The following is a 16,385-nucleotide window of genomic DNA, read 5'->3' as shown; positions in this document are numbered from 1 at the left end:
AACTGAACATACGGTAAATAACAACTGTATATAAGGCCACTCGGCCTATACAACTAAAAAATATGCGGAAGTCTACAACTAAATTCCAAAACCCGGAAACTCACGGGAAACACAGGCGAATAGAATGTAGTAATCTGCTCTACACCAGAATGTCTAAACAACATGAAAGGAAAGAAAGGAACTATCTGGTAAAGTCGGAATAGAGTAGAGGCTCCTGGTCTGCCGACGTAGCAGATATACCTCAAGTCTCAGCTAGGACTCTCCACCCCGAGGATGATACGCCTGGGAGGAAGTACCTGGATCTGCACATGAAAAACATGCGCAGAAGAGGCATGAGTACACCACAGTGGTACTCAGTAAGTGCCAAGCCTAACCTTGGTTGGTTAGTGACGAGGAAGGTCAGGTCCCTACTGAGATAAAACATAATAAATAATGAGATAACGGAAGCAGTTTAAATAAAGTCTACAGCGAGAATCTAAACCAGGTAAATAAGGAAGAACAGTAATAGAAAGCAAAGGTAACAATACAAGGAAAACCGCCCTCAACAAGGAATAATAGCCGGGGGATCTCTTGGTATCCCGAGGATCTCTTGGTATCCTCAATAAGTAAGTCGGGGATCTCTTGGTATCCCGAGGATCTCTGGGTATCCTCAATAAGTAAGTCGGAGATCTCTTGGTATCCCGAGGATCTCTTGGTATCCTCAATAAGTAAGTCGGGGAATCTCTTGGTATCCCAATATATATAGAAACACATGTGCCAGGGATCTCTTGGTATCCCGCGCCCTCAGTCCAGAATATCTCAAGTACAGGGGATCTCCCGGGAAGCCGTCCCGTAGTCCCAAATTAAACACACAACATCAACAACCCATAATCTCAGAATAAATGCTAAAATCAGGACAAGTAATAGTAAATTCTAGCCTAACATGCTTCACAGAGTACAAATAGTACAGCTAAACAAATAAGCAAGTAAGCCAGCTAAACATGCGTCTCTAAGCTAGCACAGGTATAAACTTACAGTCTAAAATGAACAAGTAAACAGGAAATCTCAATTTAAATACTTCAAGTAGAAACAGGTTTACAACAATCAGCTCAAGTACGCGCTCGTCACCTCACGTACGAGGCATTCAAATATTCAAAGATCATGTCCTAAGGGGAAAGGTCCCCCACACAAGGTTAGACAAGCAACTTACCTCGAACCGGCTCAATATCAACTAGAAACCACGCTCTTGCCACGAGTATCCGACTCCAAATGGCCCAAATCTATTCAGTTCAATTACACATTGTAAATAACATCGCAAACACCTGGTTTTGCTATTAAATTCAAAGCTACGGCGTGAAATTAGGTGAAATGACCAAAATGCCCTTCAGGCCAATGCCTCGGAATCGAATAATTTTCACATTTTCAGAACCCTTGTACTCTCACGAGTCTAACCATATAAAAATCTCCCAAATCGGAGGTCAAATGCTCACTCAAAACCCAATAGTTTGGCCTAAGAAGTTTTAACCAAATTCTTCAAATTTTAATCCCAAATTCGAATTTTAATGATGGATTTAACTACAAAATGATGAAATATAACTAGAAGGGATTAAGAAAACGTTACCCAATGATCTTCACTTCAAAATCCACTCAAAATCGCCCTCTCCCGAGCTCTCAATTGATTTTTCCAAATTTTGAAACTCAACCCTCGAAATTCCCTTTTCTGAACAGGTATTTCAGCTTCTGCGGTCCCGCTTCTGCGGAAACCAAGCCCCTTCTGCAGTTTTCACTTAATGGGCCAGGTTCCGCTTCTGCGGTACAAATCTCCCAGGTGCGAACCGCATCTGCGGTCAAACCTTCCGCACCTGCGGAAAAGCTGAGGAGTCCAAATTTCGCTTCGGCGATGACCAAGGCCGCTTCTGCGGCTCCGCTTCTGCGGTTCCCAAGCCGCAGAAGCGAAAAGATACCAGAAGCAGCAGAACTGCTACCTCTCAACTTTCAAAATTCTTCCATTAACCACCCGAAATCATCCCGAGGCCCCCGGGACCTCAACCAAAAGCACCAATACCACCTAATACCTTATTCAAACTTGTACCAATCTTAAAAACACCTAAAACAACGCTGGAAACCCGAATTAATCAAAGATTCAAGCCTAAGAACTTCAAATTCCAACAAAACACGCTTTCGATCAAAAACCTACCCGAACCTCGTCCGAATGACCTGAAATTTTGCACACACAGCCCAAATGACATGACGGAACTACTGTAACTTCCGAAATTTCAATCCGACCCTCAGATCAAAAACTCACTATCGGATCGGAAACTTATAAAATTCAAACTTCGGCATTTCAAGCCTAAATGAGCTACGGACTTCCAAAATACATTCCGAACATGCTCCCAACCCCGAATCACCTAACGGAGCTAACGGAACCATCGGATTTCCATTCCGAGGTTGTCTTCACACTGTTCCGACTACGGACCACTTTTCAACACTCAAGCTATCATTTAGGGACTAAGTGTCCCAAAGCTCTCCGAAACTCAACAACGAACGTCCCGGCAAACCAAAATAGCAGAAATGAACTTAGGGGAAGCAGTTAATGGGGGATCGGGGCGTAAATTCTTAAGACGACCGGCCGGGTCGTCACACCATATGATACCTTCATCCCCACAGCTTGGTGAAGTCCTTCTTCAACTGCATATTCTTCCAGTTCCTTTAAAGAAAACTGCATCGTAAGCTCACCATGAACATGTTCGACATGTTTAAGGATGGTTTTGGTTACTGCTTGGGATTTTGATGCGATTAATGATGCGTATGTACTGGTTGTAAGTCTAGGGTTCGTCTCTCCCACAACTTGAAGCTGGGAGAGGGTTGCGCATCCATGGCAACTTCTACTACATCATGTCGCCCTAGAGGGAGAGAGGAGAGAAGAGAGAGAATTTTTGGAGAGGGCGGGGTTTTTTTGGAGGACAGGGTTTAGGGTTTAGTGGTGGATTTGGATGTCATCAAAATATTTTTTTCCTTAAATCAAGGAAGGATCCACTATTTTTTTTTTAAAATTACCTTTCATCTTTTAAGCAGCTTCCACATCACAACTTTTCCAACCTTCACCCCCAAACTTAGGCTTTTAGCCTATGTTTACACTTTTAATGTACTTGGGGAGGTAGGATGCCGAAAGATAGATCAATAAAGAACAAATGGTTAAAGCTTGTAACATTGTTGTCAAAGAAAATGTTCAAAAGCTCAAAATGGGTTGACTAGGGAAAATATGCAAGGGTAGAAAATTTAAGGCACAATAACGGTGCAAGGAAGGCGTAACATCATTTTTCAGACTAAGTTAGTCTAGTTTTTTTTGCCTTGAAGCACATTCCGGGCAAGTTGTAGACTACAAATAATGAAGAGTACAAGTGGGGGGGGGGGGGGGAGCAAAAGCTTCAGTAGTGTTGCCTCTATTGCCTTGGCTATATAATCATCCATGTGCGCCTCCATTGCCTTATGATGGCAGCCTCATGATATGGCTCATGATGTGGCTGATGGCAAAGTCTCACGAGGGCGAATGATCTCCTAGCCATAACAAACACTTACTTAGCTAGACCTTAACTTACAATTCCTATTGAGGCATGAACAACCTCATCTACTAGCAAGCATGTAAAATATAAGAACTTGAGAGAACTAGATACTCTATGATCATCACGGAGTTTATAACACACTCTGTGATGATATTGATATTACATATGATGATACTAATAAAATGATAATACAACATGAAGTAGAAATTAAAATCTTGCCCCTGCTTCTTCAAGCTTGTGNTGCATACTACTCCAAAGATCAATATTCCATTGGTTACTTTGAATACCTCCGTTCATGAGGTTCCGTGTCAGTTGGAGTCGATTGGTGAGAGAGATGGCGATTCTGGGCAGCAACTTCTATCTACTGGAAATAACCAACAAGTAGAGAAAAGTATGGCAGCAATATCTCAAGCAAATTCAACAAATAAAATGACTATTTTTAAGAAGCTACAAGCTGTGACAAGTGAATTCTTATGTACTCGCAAAACATGGGTTGATCAATGTGAAGAGGAGGAAGATGATGATTTTGATAACAACTTGGGTGATTCCGATGAGGAGACAGATCATGGTTCATATACCTCAAATGAGAGGGCAGTGGAGGTGCACAAGGATTCGGTTTCTAGCTCTTCTCAAAGAGTGCAAATCAAGAAAGGTTTAAGCCCAAATGCACCAGTCTTTGTACCATCCGGACAGCGGCAAATTGCAGCAGTTAGCATCAAAGATGATCCTAATGCTAAGGCCCTAACTTTCAGGAAAGATGGCAAGCACAAGTTCCCCCATTGCAAGGTACAATTTAACTCCTATAAATATCCTCCATGCTATTGTTTATCATGACATGGATACTTTGAAGTCTCTTGATAAGAAGGCAGTAGCTACTATCTCTAAGTCTATTGGAATAGTGGCCAAGAGTCATGAGCAGGAGCTTTAGTGTCCGGATTTAATCCTACTGAAGCTTTTGGTGTGGATATGGGGAAAGATTTCTATGAATAAGGGGAAGACGAAGAACTTCTAGGTGCGAGTTTTGCCAATATAGCTAGAGAAGGAGATCTCTCAAGTCTCACCTAGATACTTGAGAAGTGGCTCCAACAAAAGCAAGAAGAAGGCACATGAAAGGCAACATAGTTGGGATGGTAAGGTGACACAAGAGGCTGCCATTGGGCAACTCCCGATGAGGGTCGCAAAGCAAAAAGGGGCTACCCCTACAACCTTCACAAGGTCTAATAGATCCAAGAAGAAGTGATGAAGTTTGAAGAGTTTTTGAAGATTGTTGAAGAGGAAGACAAGGCGATACAAGTTGAAGAACTCACAAGCTTGAAGAAGCAGGGGCAAGATTTTAATTTCTACTTCATCTTATATTATCATTTTATTAGTATCATCATATGTAATATCAATATCATCACAGAGTGTGTTATAAACTCTGTAATGATCATAGAGTATCTAGTTCTCTCAAGTTCTTATATTTTACATGCTTGCTAGTAGATGAGGTTGTTCATGCCTCAATAGGAATTGTAAGTTAAGGTCTAGCTAAGTAAGTGTTTGTTATATGTCCTATGCTTTTGGGAAATGTCCAAATGGCTAGGAGATCATTCGCCCTCGTGAGACTTTGCCATCAACCACATCATGAGCCATATCATGAGGCTGCCATCATAAGGCAATGGAGGCGCACATGGATGATTATATAGCCAAGTACTCTTCATTATTTGTAGTCTACAACTTGCCCGGAATGTGCTTCACGGCAAAAAACTAGACTAACTTAGTTTGAAAAATGATGTTAGGCCTTCCTTGTACCGTTATTGTGCCTTAAATTTTCTACCCTTGCATATTTTTCCTAGTCAACCCATTTTGAGCTTTTGAATACTTTCTTTGACAACAATGTTACAAGCTTTAACCCGTTGTTCTTTATTGATCTATCTTTCGGCATCCTACCTCCCCAAGTACATTAAAAGTTTAAACATAGGCTAAAAGCCTAAGTTTGGGGGTGAAGGTTTGAAAAGTTGTTATGTGGAAGTTGCTTAAAAGATGAAAGGTAATTTTTTAAAAAAATAGTGGATCCTTCCTTGATTTATGGAAAAAAAATATTTTGATAACCTCCAAATCCACTACTAAGCCCAAAACCCTGTCCTCCAAAAAAACCCCGCTCTCTCCAAAAATGCTCTCTCCTCTCTCCTCTCTCCTCTCTCCTCTCTCCTCTCTCCTCTCTCCTCTCTCCTCTGTCCTCTCTCTCTCTAGGGCGACATGATGTAGTAGAAGCCGCCATGGATGTGCAACCCTCTCCCAGCTTCAAGTTGTGGGAGACGAACCCTAGCCTTACAACCAGTACATACGCATCATTAATCGTATCAAAATCCCAAGCAGTAACCAAAACCATCCTTAAACATGTCGAACATGTTCATGGTGAGCTTACGATGCAGTTTTCTTTAAAGGAACAGGAAGAATATGTAGTTGAAGAAGGACTGCACCAAGCTGTGGGGATGAAGGTATCATATGGTGCACCAGAATTACAAGAACTTCGAACATTATTTCTAACATAGATTGGGATTGAGGGTCGCTGCTTGATTGGCTTGCTCGCATTTCCACAACTGTTGATTCGTTGTGATTCTTATGAGGATTTTGTTGCAGTCCTATCAAAGCAGGTTGGTTATTTACAGTACAAGGGACAACTACTTCAACATTGTACATTCTCGTGGACTCAAGATTACAACCCTAAAGTGGAGACGTCAAAAACAGTAGCATGGGTGTCATTTCCAGATTTGCCGACGAACCTGTTTGCCAAGGAACCTTTACTGTAAATCGCATGAGCTGTGAGAAAACCTATTGCTATAGACAAAGCCACACAAGCTAGGACAAGACCTAGCACAGCTAGGGTAAAGGTAATTTTTTATCTCCTTGATAAGCATCCCAAGAATATGAAGCTACAACTTATCGACGAGCAATCTGGTAAGGTTATTGAGCATGTACAGGAGTTTGTGTTTGATAATCTTCCAGTATATTGTAATGCGTGCAATCGACAAAGACATGCTAGTGAAGATTTTCGTTCATTGATTAAAAAGAATAGAGGAAATAATGATATGCAACACGAGGTTAAGGAAGATGATCGCATTGACAAGGTTACGAGTGTTGAACAATTAAAATGAGATGCTAGGGAATTTTTGATTGCAAAAAGGGCTGGCCAACATGTGGTAGAAGTTTCAGTACAAGGCCAAAGCATTGGGCAGCAGAAATTATTGCAGTTGCAAGCTGGTGAAAATCAGCAAGATGCTACTGCGCGCGCAGCTGGTAAATAGGATTTGGTTGTAGCCAATTCTGGGAAAAAACGAGATGGTGATGTGCAGTTTTCACGAGGTCAGCAAATAGCTACTGTGATCGAAGAGGTTAAAGGGGATATGGTTATGACTAATGCTGGGCAAAAACGAACTGTTGATGTGGTATCTTCAGGTGATAGTATAAATTTGCAAGAGGTTTCTTTGAGTCTGAGTAATGACTGGTATTCTGGTAATAAGCAACAAGGGATAGCAGTGGTAGAACAAGGAGAAAAAACTGAAAAGGAACTAATTAGTGGTTTTCCTGATGCTACTGTTGCTGTAGTTTCAATTGAACCTGGGCAACATTTTGAGAAGGACGGGTCTGGTGTTGAGCAGCTCAGCAAAGCGATACAATTGCAGTAGAAAAAAGATGCTGGAGAAGATAGAAGATTGAAGGACATAACAGCTACTACTATTTTGTCAAGGATGTACACAGCATTGGGTACAACTTCACAAATCGAGGAAACTATTGCTTGTGCCACTGATGGAAAGGAAAAATGACCTGGGCAGCTTGATGCTTCAAGGAAACATAGTACACAACCAGCTATTGTGCAGGCTGGAGCTACTGATGCTTTGAAGGAAGGTGTAAAGGGTGATAACATTGCTGAGAAAAAGGCTGAAGACTGGACAATGGTGTCCAGCAAAAGAGGATCTCCAAACAAAAGTAAAGTGCAGCACATTGAGCAGAAGCAAACAGTGGTAAATCGATCGCCCAATAAAAGAGGATCTCCAAGTGTGAAAGAGCAGGTTACAACACCAAAGAACATTGAGTTTTCTAACAAGTATGAACGGGTGACGAATAAGGAGAGGAAGAGTGCACAGCAGGTTCTGATGCACGAATCTGTTTTGGATGATATTACGACGAATGTGCAACAGTGTGATCGTGATGCAACTTCAAAATCTGGGCGACCAAAGCTGGAGGATGTTGTCACTACTACAAAAAAGGCCTTTGGCGGCAATTATTTAGCGGCAATAAGGCAATGGTCGCTAATAAATTCTTTAAGCTTAAATATTAGCGGCATATAACCAATAGCCAGTAAAAGATATCCTTTTACCGGCAATAAAAAATAATAGCCACTAAAAATTACTAATTGAAATTAATCTTTTATTATTTTAACTATCCCTCCGCATGAAAGAGAGAAAATCTTTCCCTCCAATTTTTTTGATACCTTTTATCGTTTCCCTCCCCAATTAGAAAAAATAGAACGAAAAACCTAACCCACTCCCCAGTTGAACGAAAAACAATAAAACATTGAATCCTAACTCACTGCTGCGTCAACGACAGTGCGATTTACAGTGTGTCAACGGCAGCCTATCTTCTCTTCGATTTACAATCGATTTACAGTAGAATCTATTTCCCTCTAGAATCGACTTTGCTGCCGAAAAACCCTAACTCGCTATTGCGTCAACGACAGTGCGATTTACAGTGTGTCAACGGCAGTGCGAGTGCGTCAACGGCAGCCCACCTTTTTCCCAGGTAAATTCTCTTCTCTTCAATTTACAATCGATTTACAGTAAATTAACTTCTCTTCTTCCAATCGATTTACAGTAGAATTTGTATTGATGCTGGTCGATTGATTTACAATAAATCAGTTCCTAACTCGTTGTTGCATCAACAGCCTGCCGTAGTACCCGTCCATCTTCTTCCCCTGTTAACTTCTCTTTTTCCCCTGTTAAATCAGTCACTTGCAATCGATTTACAGTAGGTTTTGGATTGATTCTTGTCGATTTATTTACAATAGATTCTATGTACATTAATCTGGTAAAAGTCATGTTATTATTTGGATGTAGAAAATCCTGATTTAGGAAGTTTGTTTCGGCCGCTTATCTCTTATATCTAAATTTCTCCTATGTTATAAACCAATTTTTGGGATAGAAACTCATATAGTTGCCGAGGTTATTGTTCTTGTACATGGGATTCGTGTTCCGTATAAAACGATGTATGTAGCATGGACAAAGATTTTCAGATCCTTTAATAAGCATGGATGCCCTTTGTTATTTTAAGAATGACCTTCAAATGCTGACAAGATTGTAATATTTATGATACTCTGTTTACTTCAAAATTATGTATAATGTTGGCCTGAGATGAATCGAAAACAGGGTCAGTAAGGATTCATATAGCCGATCCCAACTTGTTTGAGACTGAGGCGTAGTTGTTCTTGTTAACTTCAGTGTTTTCAATTATGCTTATGTGAAAACATAGTTGCATTCATTTTTCTTGTACTTGGTCCCAAAGGAATCATATCTGTTTGTCCTTTTGAGCTGCTACTTTAGGTAGAGGGATTTACCTCAGTTCATACATGGGTGGAGTACAAAACTACAAAAAGATTACTTGGAAATGACGTGATATGATGGCAAAAATAGGAGAAGAGAAGTGCAATTGACGTTAAAAAAACTACTGAAAGTTGGACATTAAGATAAAACTTCAATACCTAAAGGGAAATGGGATGAATTCTTTACTTATTTCACCTCCCCTAATATTGTTGGGTTGTTTATGATTTCACACTTAATTTATCCTCACTCCATCAATGGTTTCGGGAAGGCCATGTGGTTGGAATATCTATTTATACTCCACTCCCTTAAGTATGTCCAATATTATCACAAAGTCACGTCTCTGCTAATACCTTACACTAGATTTTATGTCATTTTTCACCGCAGATGGATTCTATTCCATTTCAAAATAAACCTGTTAGTTTCGAAAGGTTTTTGGTTTTTACTTAATGTCTACTTGCATATCTGGTTGTTCTTATCTTTCTCTTGAGACTTAGTATGCTGCAGATGCTGAAAATGTTTAGGTAATTGAAGGGTGGACTTTTAGGCTTCAAAAATTCTAGAGACCTACTTCAGTAAAGATGCTATACATTTTGAAATTTCACTTACATTTGTGTCAAAAAACAATTGTGTATGTCCACACATCTGTCTTGCCCTCCTTCCCATTCCTTTGTGTGGCCCTGAAAATCAGCGGTTATGGTAGAAGTCAAGAACATTTCTTGATGATTCTGATTGTAGACCACCCTTGTGGGAGTTTTAGTATAGAACTTTGCTGTGTAACTTGTCAATTTTGTAGCAACGTAAAGCAATACTGGGCACAGCTTTGTTGCCTCAACATGAGAAGTGGCTGGCACACAAAGTCATACTCATAAACATAGAGTAGCAAAATGGTTGTGTCTTGCTTCCCAATATTAGTCCGTATGTCCATCTCATCCCCTGCTGCAGGTTGATCAAAACACATAGCAAACTGTAGTTTCTAATAAGAAAACACAGAATTAGAGAGGTTACAACTTTAAGTTCTATCCAAGATCAATTGAAGGTACAATAAATAATCATACAGCACAAAGTATATACCATAAGGTAAAATGTGAGTCCATTTTACATGTGTACTGCTATACTGCCATATGTACTGCTGTATATACTGCCATGATGTTTTAGTTTCCTCAAAACAAAAATGGTTTATCACCTAAACAGACGGGTCAAGGAAGCTGTTCCATTAAACAAGACGATGTTTAATTGCATCAATACTGCCACTAAGTTTGTCAAGAAAGTAGCAGACAAATTTAAATATATTAGCTATGTGCTATTTAAGTTTTTCTATTTTGATAGGTTTTTAGTTCTATGTCCTACACTTTTGCGCATAGTTGGCCTTGCACTTTGTACTGCCATATGACGTTTGGGTCATTGCAAGGGCTTTGAGTTCCATGCTGTTGATACACGAAAGATGGAACTTTGAAATGATTCTGAGTTCACCTTTTCTAATGGCAGTTCTTTTTCCAATTATTATTGTTAATTTCATGTGCTAGTGCTGGTATCTTCATTCCAGTTGTGTTGCATCGTTAAGACATTCTGAATAATCTAAGAATGCATTCGATAAATTGCCATGTCACTATATTTTAACTTTACTGCTGCATGACTCTTTATGATCCCACACCATTGTAGCATTGTTTACACCAGTGATAACCCATAGCTGGTCGATGTAATCTGATCCTAACACAAGTAAGACCATCTTAGTGAACTCACTTTCTAACTTACAAGTAAGACCATATTAAGTGTACACGTGTGCTATGTTACAATTGTATTTTATTTTGTGTCTGTCCTGAATCTATTAAAGGAGGTGATCCTAAGTTCTTGGGTAATTGGGTTTGATAATTTCTTCTCGGGTTAAAGAGCATTTTTTCTTATTTTTAACTTTACAGTTGTAAGGTTCCATTTGTTGGTTTAAGTCTACATAGCATGTCTGAGAATTTGTTTATTCACCTTTCTTTTGGAGGATAGGAGTAGATGGTCTGTCACTCTGTTGGGAGGTCGAATGAGGTAAGCAATAATAATAATCTGCACTTTGTGGTTTATTGGTGGGGGTTTACATATACGTACCTTTGAAAGGAATTATTGTAACATTTTTTATCCCGCGATAATGTCTTCAATTCCCCGTCTATAGAAAATATGAAAAATATTTGATAGTTATGATTCGAACGAAAATGCCAAAGTGACACTATATTCGAAGATGCTTTATTGAAGATTCTGAGTGTAAATGATCAATTGGATTTTGTTAAGAATTGCTGCATTGGTTTTAATGTCTGCATGTGCTGGTGAACTGTATCCCCCTCCCCCCCCCAAATCTATTTTCTGAAATTAGATAGAATTCCCATCTCACTATTCAAAATAATGATCGCATCATAGCCTCTGAAAAATGGGGCATCCGAAGCATCACTCTCATTCTATACTCTGCATCGCGATTGAAAAAAATCTACTTGTAACCTTGAGGAAGTATTGCCCCATCAGTGAAATCTAAGACATTGTATATATAGTTATCTCCATATGGAAAAATGTTTTAGCCAATGGCAGCTGCATGAACATTTGATTGGAACGACTAATACTCATATACGATTGAAGTTATTTCCTAGGATATTCAATTGTAGTGAGTGATAGAATATGGTGGTGCTGTTGAAACACTCACTAGCAAGGCCACTTTTGTGTCTGCTGAATATGAAATACAGATATACAGTATATTCTGTTTACTACTTTGCTGCATTTTCTAACTTTTTCTAAATTTCTGTTCTTCTCATATCTTCTATCGTTTCACGGCTTCTTGGATTTCAAGTTGTAAAAGGCACCTGGAATAGAGAAATGGTGCTAGAGCTTCTAGCATTCCCTTCACATTTCCTGTCAATTGTCGAACATTTTTGCTCCAATGCCCCTCTAGATTCTTCTCCATCCTTTCAACTAGAACTGGGAACACCTCTTCCATTGCTTGTGATGCCATCTTCCAGAATTGCCCATTGTTCCACACATACAATGCGTGTTCCGCGACCTAAAATCAAAACCATAGTAGTCTCCAAAATCTTTTCTTACATAAGGTGTGTTTAGTACGAGTGAAACACTTTGTAGAGAGTCAGTTTGGGGTGTTTGGTTTAGAGAAAATGTTTTCCTTTGAAAAATATCTATCATAAATATGGAGAATATGAATTCCCTCTCTTATGGGTGGAAGTTATATTTCTTACAGAAATCTTATCTTTTAACTTCCACTTAGACATTAATAATCTTTAACGGTCAAATATTTTATCAAAACACTCTCTGGTTTACTAATAAAATTGTTGATCCTTAATATATGTAATTTTCTCAAGATATTTTCATTCACCAACAGAACACAGGTAACCATTTTTCATGGACAACATTTTGCAGAAAAATATTTTCCACGGAAAAATATGACTTTCGGCGTACCAAACACACTGATAATCGTTATCCAAATACTCTGGAAGCTAAATGAAAGGCACTGGTTTTACCTGTGAGTTCCAACTGTTTAAACACATGGTAATTTTGGTGCACAAAGGTAGTGCTAGTTCTTTGTACTGTTGAGGATCTAGAGTTTCCACAAGTTCTTCCAATTCACCAATAAGCAGAACTTCCTTCTGGTAATTTGTTATTGGCCAGTATCTCAAAATACCTCTAATAACAACCCCACCGAGCTCTGGCTCTTTCTGCACAAACTGAGTTACACAATAGGCCAGTTGCCTGTGGTAAACTTGCATCCCTTTTGGCTTATGCAAAGGGACAAGAACTCTCACTAAGAAAAGTTTGTGCTCTTCTTTCAAAGGAACACTAAAGCCATTGATAATTGTGCCCCATATCTCAGGAAGTTCTCCTATTCCGGGGTGCCTTTGATCAGTCTAAAAAACATAGTGCAAAAATGCATCATTCATTTCCTTTCTCATGAACGGTCTATAGAATGTTAATTTTGAATAAATTCTGTGGAACACATTCTTCAGGCTGTCGCGTTCCCTTTGGTCTTCAGATTGGAACAATGTGAGGAGATTAAGAAGGAAAGAATGGTCTATATAAATTCGGAGCGATTCAACACTTGTTCTAGCGACAATCTTAAGGAAAATGTCATAAACTATTTGCAAATGTGGCCAAGATGGTGTAGGATTACTGACAAGATCATCGTCGTCGGGTAATATTGAGGCAACAGAGTAAATTGGTGGAGGGAGTGGTCTAAAAGGATTAGTGGACAACATTTTGAAAAGGGGTAAAAGTACTTGATCATCAAGTGGTTGTATGAGAGTCTTGATTATTGAAAGGAGTTGAATGAGTTTTAGCCTCTTTAAATCTTGTTGTGAAGGGGATTCTTGTGGATCAGTGAAAGTGTAAGTGAAAGAACAGTAAGAAATAAGAGAGAGTAATTCCTCTCTTTCAGAATCAAGAAAATTTGACATGTTCCTGGAATCTAAAAGGAGTTGTTTTAGAGTTGTGGTTGTTTTTCTTGGAGAAGCTCTTGGAGAATTTTTTGGGCTGTATGTTTTTCTTGAAGAAGCTCTTGGAGAGTTTTTGGGGCTATTTCCATTGAACCCACCCATTTTGTAAGAGGCAGGGCATTGTGCTTCCTTTGAGTTCCTTGTCATGTATTTTATTGCCTTTTCCATTCCAGTCCCTTCCCATTATTCCTCGATCTTGATGTCTAGAGTCCAGTAATGCACTTGCAAAACTATAAGGTTCGGTGATTGCATTATAACTACTATATCACCTTTATTAAGAAAACATTGGTCCAAAGAGTTCTATTGATCTTTTGGAAGATTATTAGTTTTAAATATAAAAGGATAAACATATATTGAGAATTGTATTCCCTGGTCTTAAACCTGGAAGCCAACAGTAGGTCTTTTTGTCACAAAAAATTAGTGATACCATATTGATTTCGAGCAACTGTAGAGCTATGATACCTTCTAAATTTTTAGCGAGCGAAACATAGAAAATCTCTAATCTTTGATACCTGAACTGTGTTTGCTTAGTCTTCTTGTTTTTGGAAGTGTTCACCAGTTTTTGTTCCTTGGCGGAGTGAGTAGTAACACGAGACAATTGTTTTTCCAGTTACTTAATAGAAAGTAATTTGCAGTTATTCATTCAAAGACATAAAGACTATCTGGAATAGCTACTCTTCTTGAATTCCCCCCTTTTCCCTCCCTCTTTACTAATGAAAGTATTAGAAGTTTCATTGTAACTATACAACTCTTGGTTAATTTTTCTAGCAATATTTGATCAATGAGTTGACTTGTCATGATTTTAGCATCTGTAGACGTATATAATATACTGTATAGTCTGGAGTATACTTGAAGTGAATAAGTGATGCCAGGGACTGTATGAAAGGTGCTTCTAGGATGAAAATGATTAGAAGGAAGAGAAGGGGAGGACGGAAGTAGCTCCTTTAATACTATGGACAATATGGAAAGAGAGATAGAGATGTTTGATGGAGTACAAAATTTGTTTGTATAGATTATTGGAACATTTTTGTTCTTTCGATATTCTTTTGATACAATTATTTTATAATTTCAGGTCATGCCGTCTGATGTTGGATAATGTAGAGGGTGAAAGATTTCAAAATGATGAAAAGTTGCGGAAATCATTTGAAGACCATCATTTGGATTAGTTATATAATGACATTAGCTATTTAGTCTAAATAATATATTTTTATGTTTTAAGTTACTGTGATATTAATGTTTTTGATTAGTACTTCCTTTTGTTTGTTAAGATTAATGAGATACATTATGTTTTTTTTGAATTAATATTAATATATTTTATTATTTGAGTCATATTATGTACAAATATAGTAACTGTCATTAATTGTGGCTAAACTATTTATAATTGATGTAAAATAAAATGTCGTTAAAGATATTGACGTTTAGTGGCAATTTAGTTAAACATATTAGCCATTAGAATGGAAGCTAAAAGGGCAAACTAAGATGTTTTCAGAAGGGATACTATGGCCATTTTAATTGCCACAAAATAATTGCCATTACAGATGCAAACTTTTGGTGGCAATTATTTTTAATTTAGCGGCTATAAAAAATAGATGTTAAAGAAGTATAATTAGCCATTTGGATTGGATTTAGCAGCCATTATAATTGCCACAAATAATTGCTTTAACGGCAATTATTTTGAATGTAGCGGCTATAATAATGGACGCTAAAGAAGTATAATTAGCCGTTTTGGATTGGATTTAGTAGCCATTATAATTGCCGCAAATAATTGTCGTTAAAGATAATAACTTTTAGCGGCAATAAAACATACCGTTTACCAGCTTTTGCGAGAATAGCCGCTAAAGGCTTTGCCGACCCCAGTTTCAGCGGCAAAAGGCTAATGGCGGTAAAAGATCTGGCGGCTATTATTATTGCCGCTAAATCCATTTTGTATTGCCGCTAAAGATCTTATTTGTAGTAGTGTACCCTAACGACTGGCTTCTTACATTAAGGGATTTATACAACAACTTAGACCAATGGGACATATTCTTCCCCTTTGCTATATGGTCCCTATGGCTAAATCGTAATAACAACTCCTTCAACAAAAAGTACAACCAGCTCCCCATGAAAACAGTCCTCATACGATGCAAAGAGTTCATCTACTGTAAACTCTCCAAGCCATGTTCCTCCTTCTATCACCATCTCTATTAAATGGATACCTCCAACAAATCACTCCCTTAAGTTGAATATTTATGGGGCATTCAAAGGAAAATATAGGAAAGAAGGCTATGGAGGGGTATTCAGGAATGGCCAAGGGGACTGGGTTTTGGGGTATAAAAATTCTGCTATAGCCTACACCCCTACATATATGGAACTCTTAGCCCTCAAAACTGGACTTCAACTAGTCTGGGATAAAAAATTGGTTGACATTGAAATTGAGACTGATGCAACAAATGTCATTTCCTTGCTTAATAATGATACTTGTTCTATTTACACTAACTTGGTTATTGAGTGCAGGTCACTACTGAGAAAATTGCAGAATCCGTCGATCCGACATAGATTCAGGGAAGGGAACAAAGTAGCGCACTTTTTGGCAAATGATGGATACAAACAACCAGTTAGCTCCACCCCCACCCCCCCACCTGATGGAACAACCTCCTTACTCCATTTTGCAAATCCTCCAAAAATACAAGACTGGAGGCACTTATAGTAGGACTTTATCTACGGATGTAATTTCCAAATTAGTAGAATTTGGAAATCCTTTTGTAAATGGCTCTACTAATATAGGCAGTATGGTAGAACCATCTATGAATGAGCCC

General features: G+C 38.6%; 1 protein-coding gene across 1 annotated transcript; it reads right to left on the bottom strand.

Moving 5' to 3' along the window:
- Nucleotides 1-8,440: 8,440 nt before the first annotated feature.
- On the bottom strand, nt 8,441-13,758 carry LOC109220872 (serine/threonine protein phosphatase 2A 57 kDa regulatory subunit B' beta isoform-like). The gene is made up of 6 exons (XM_019385341.1): nt 13,096-13,758; nt 12,622-13,005; nt 11,953-12,149; nt 10,466-10,542; nt 9,725-9,962; nt 8,441-8,603 (listed from the first exon to the last, which is right to left on the bottom strand). Exons 1-6 carry the CDS (start codon nt 13,756-13,758, stop codon nt 8,441-8,443), a joined length of 1,722 nt encoding a protein of 573 aa, XP_019240886.1.
- Nucleotides 13,759-16,385: the final 2,627 nt, after the last annotated feature.

Source organism: Nicotiana attenuata, unplaced genomic scaffold (genome assembly GCF_001879085.1).
Source record: "Nicotiana attenuata strain UT unplaced genomic scaffold, NIATTr2, whole genome shotgun sequence".
Classification (NCBI taxonomy): Eukaryota; Viridiplantae; Streptophyta; class Magnoliopsida; order Solanales; family Solanaceae; genus Nicotiana; species Nicotiana attenuata.
Note: the sequence above shows the minus strand (reverse complement) of the source record. Positions and strands in the feature narration are given on the sequence as shown.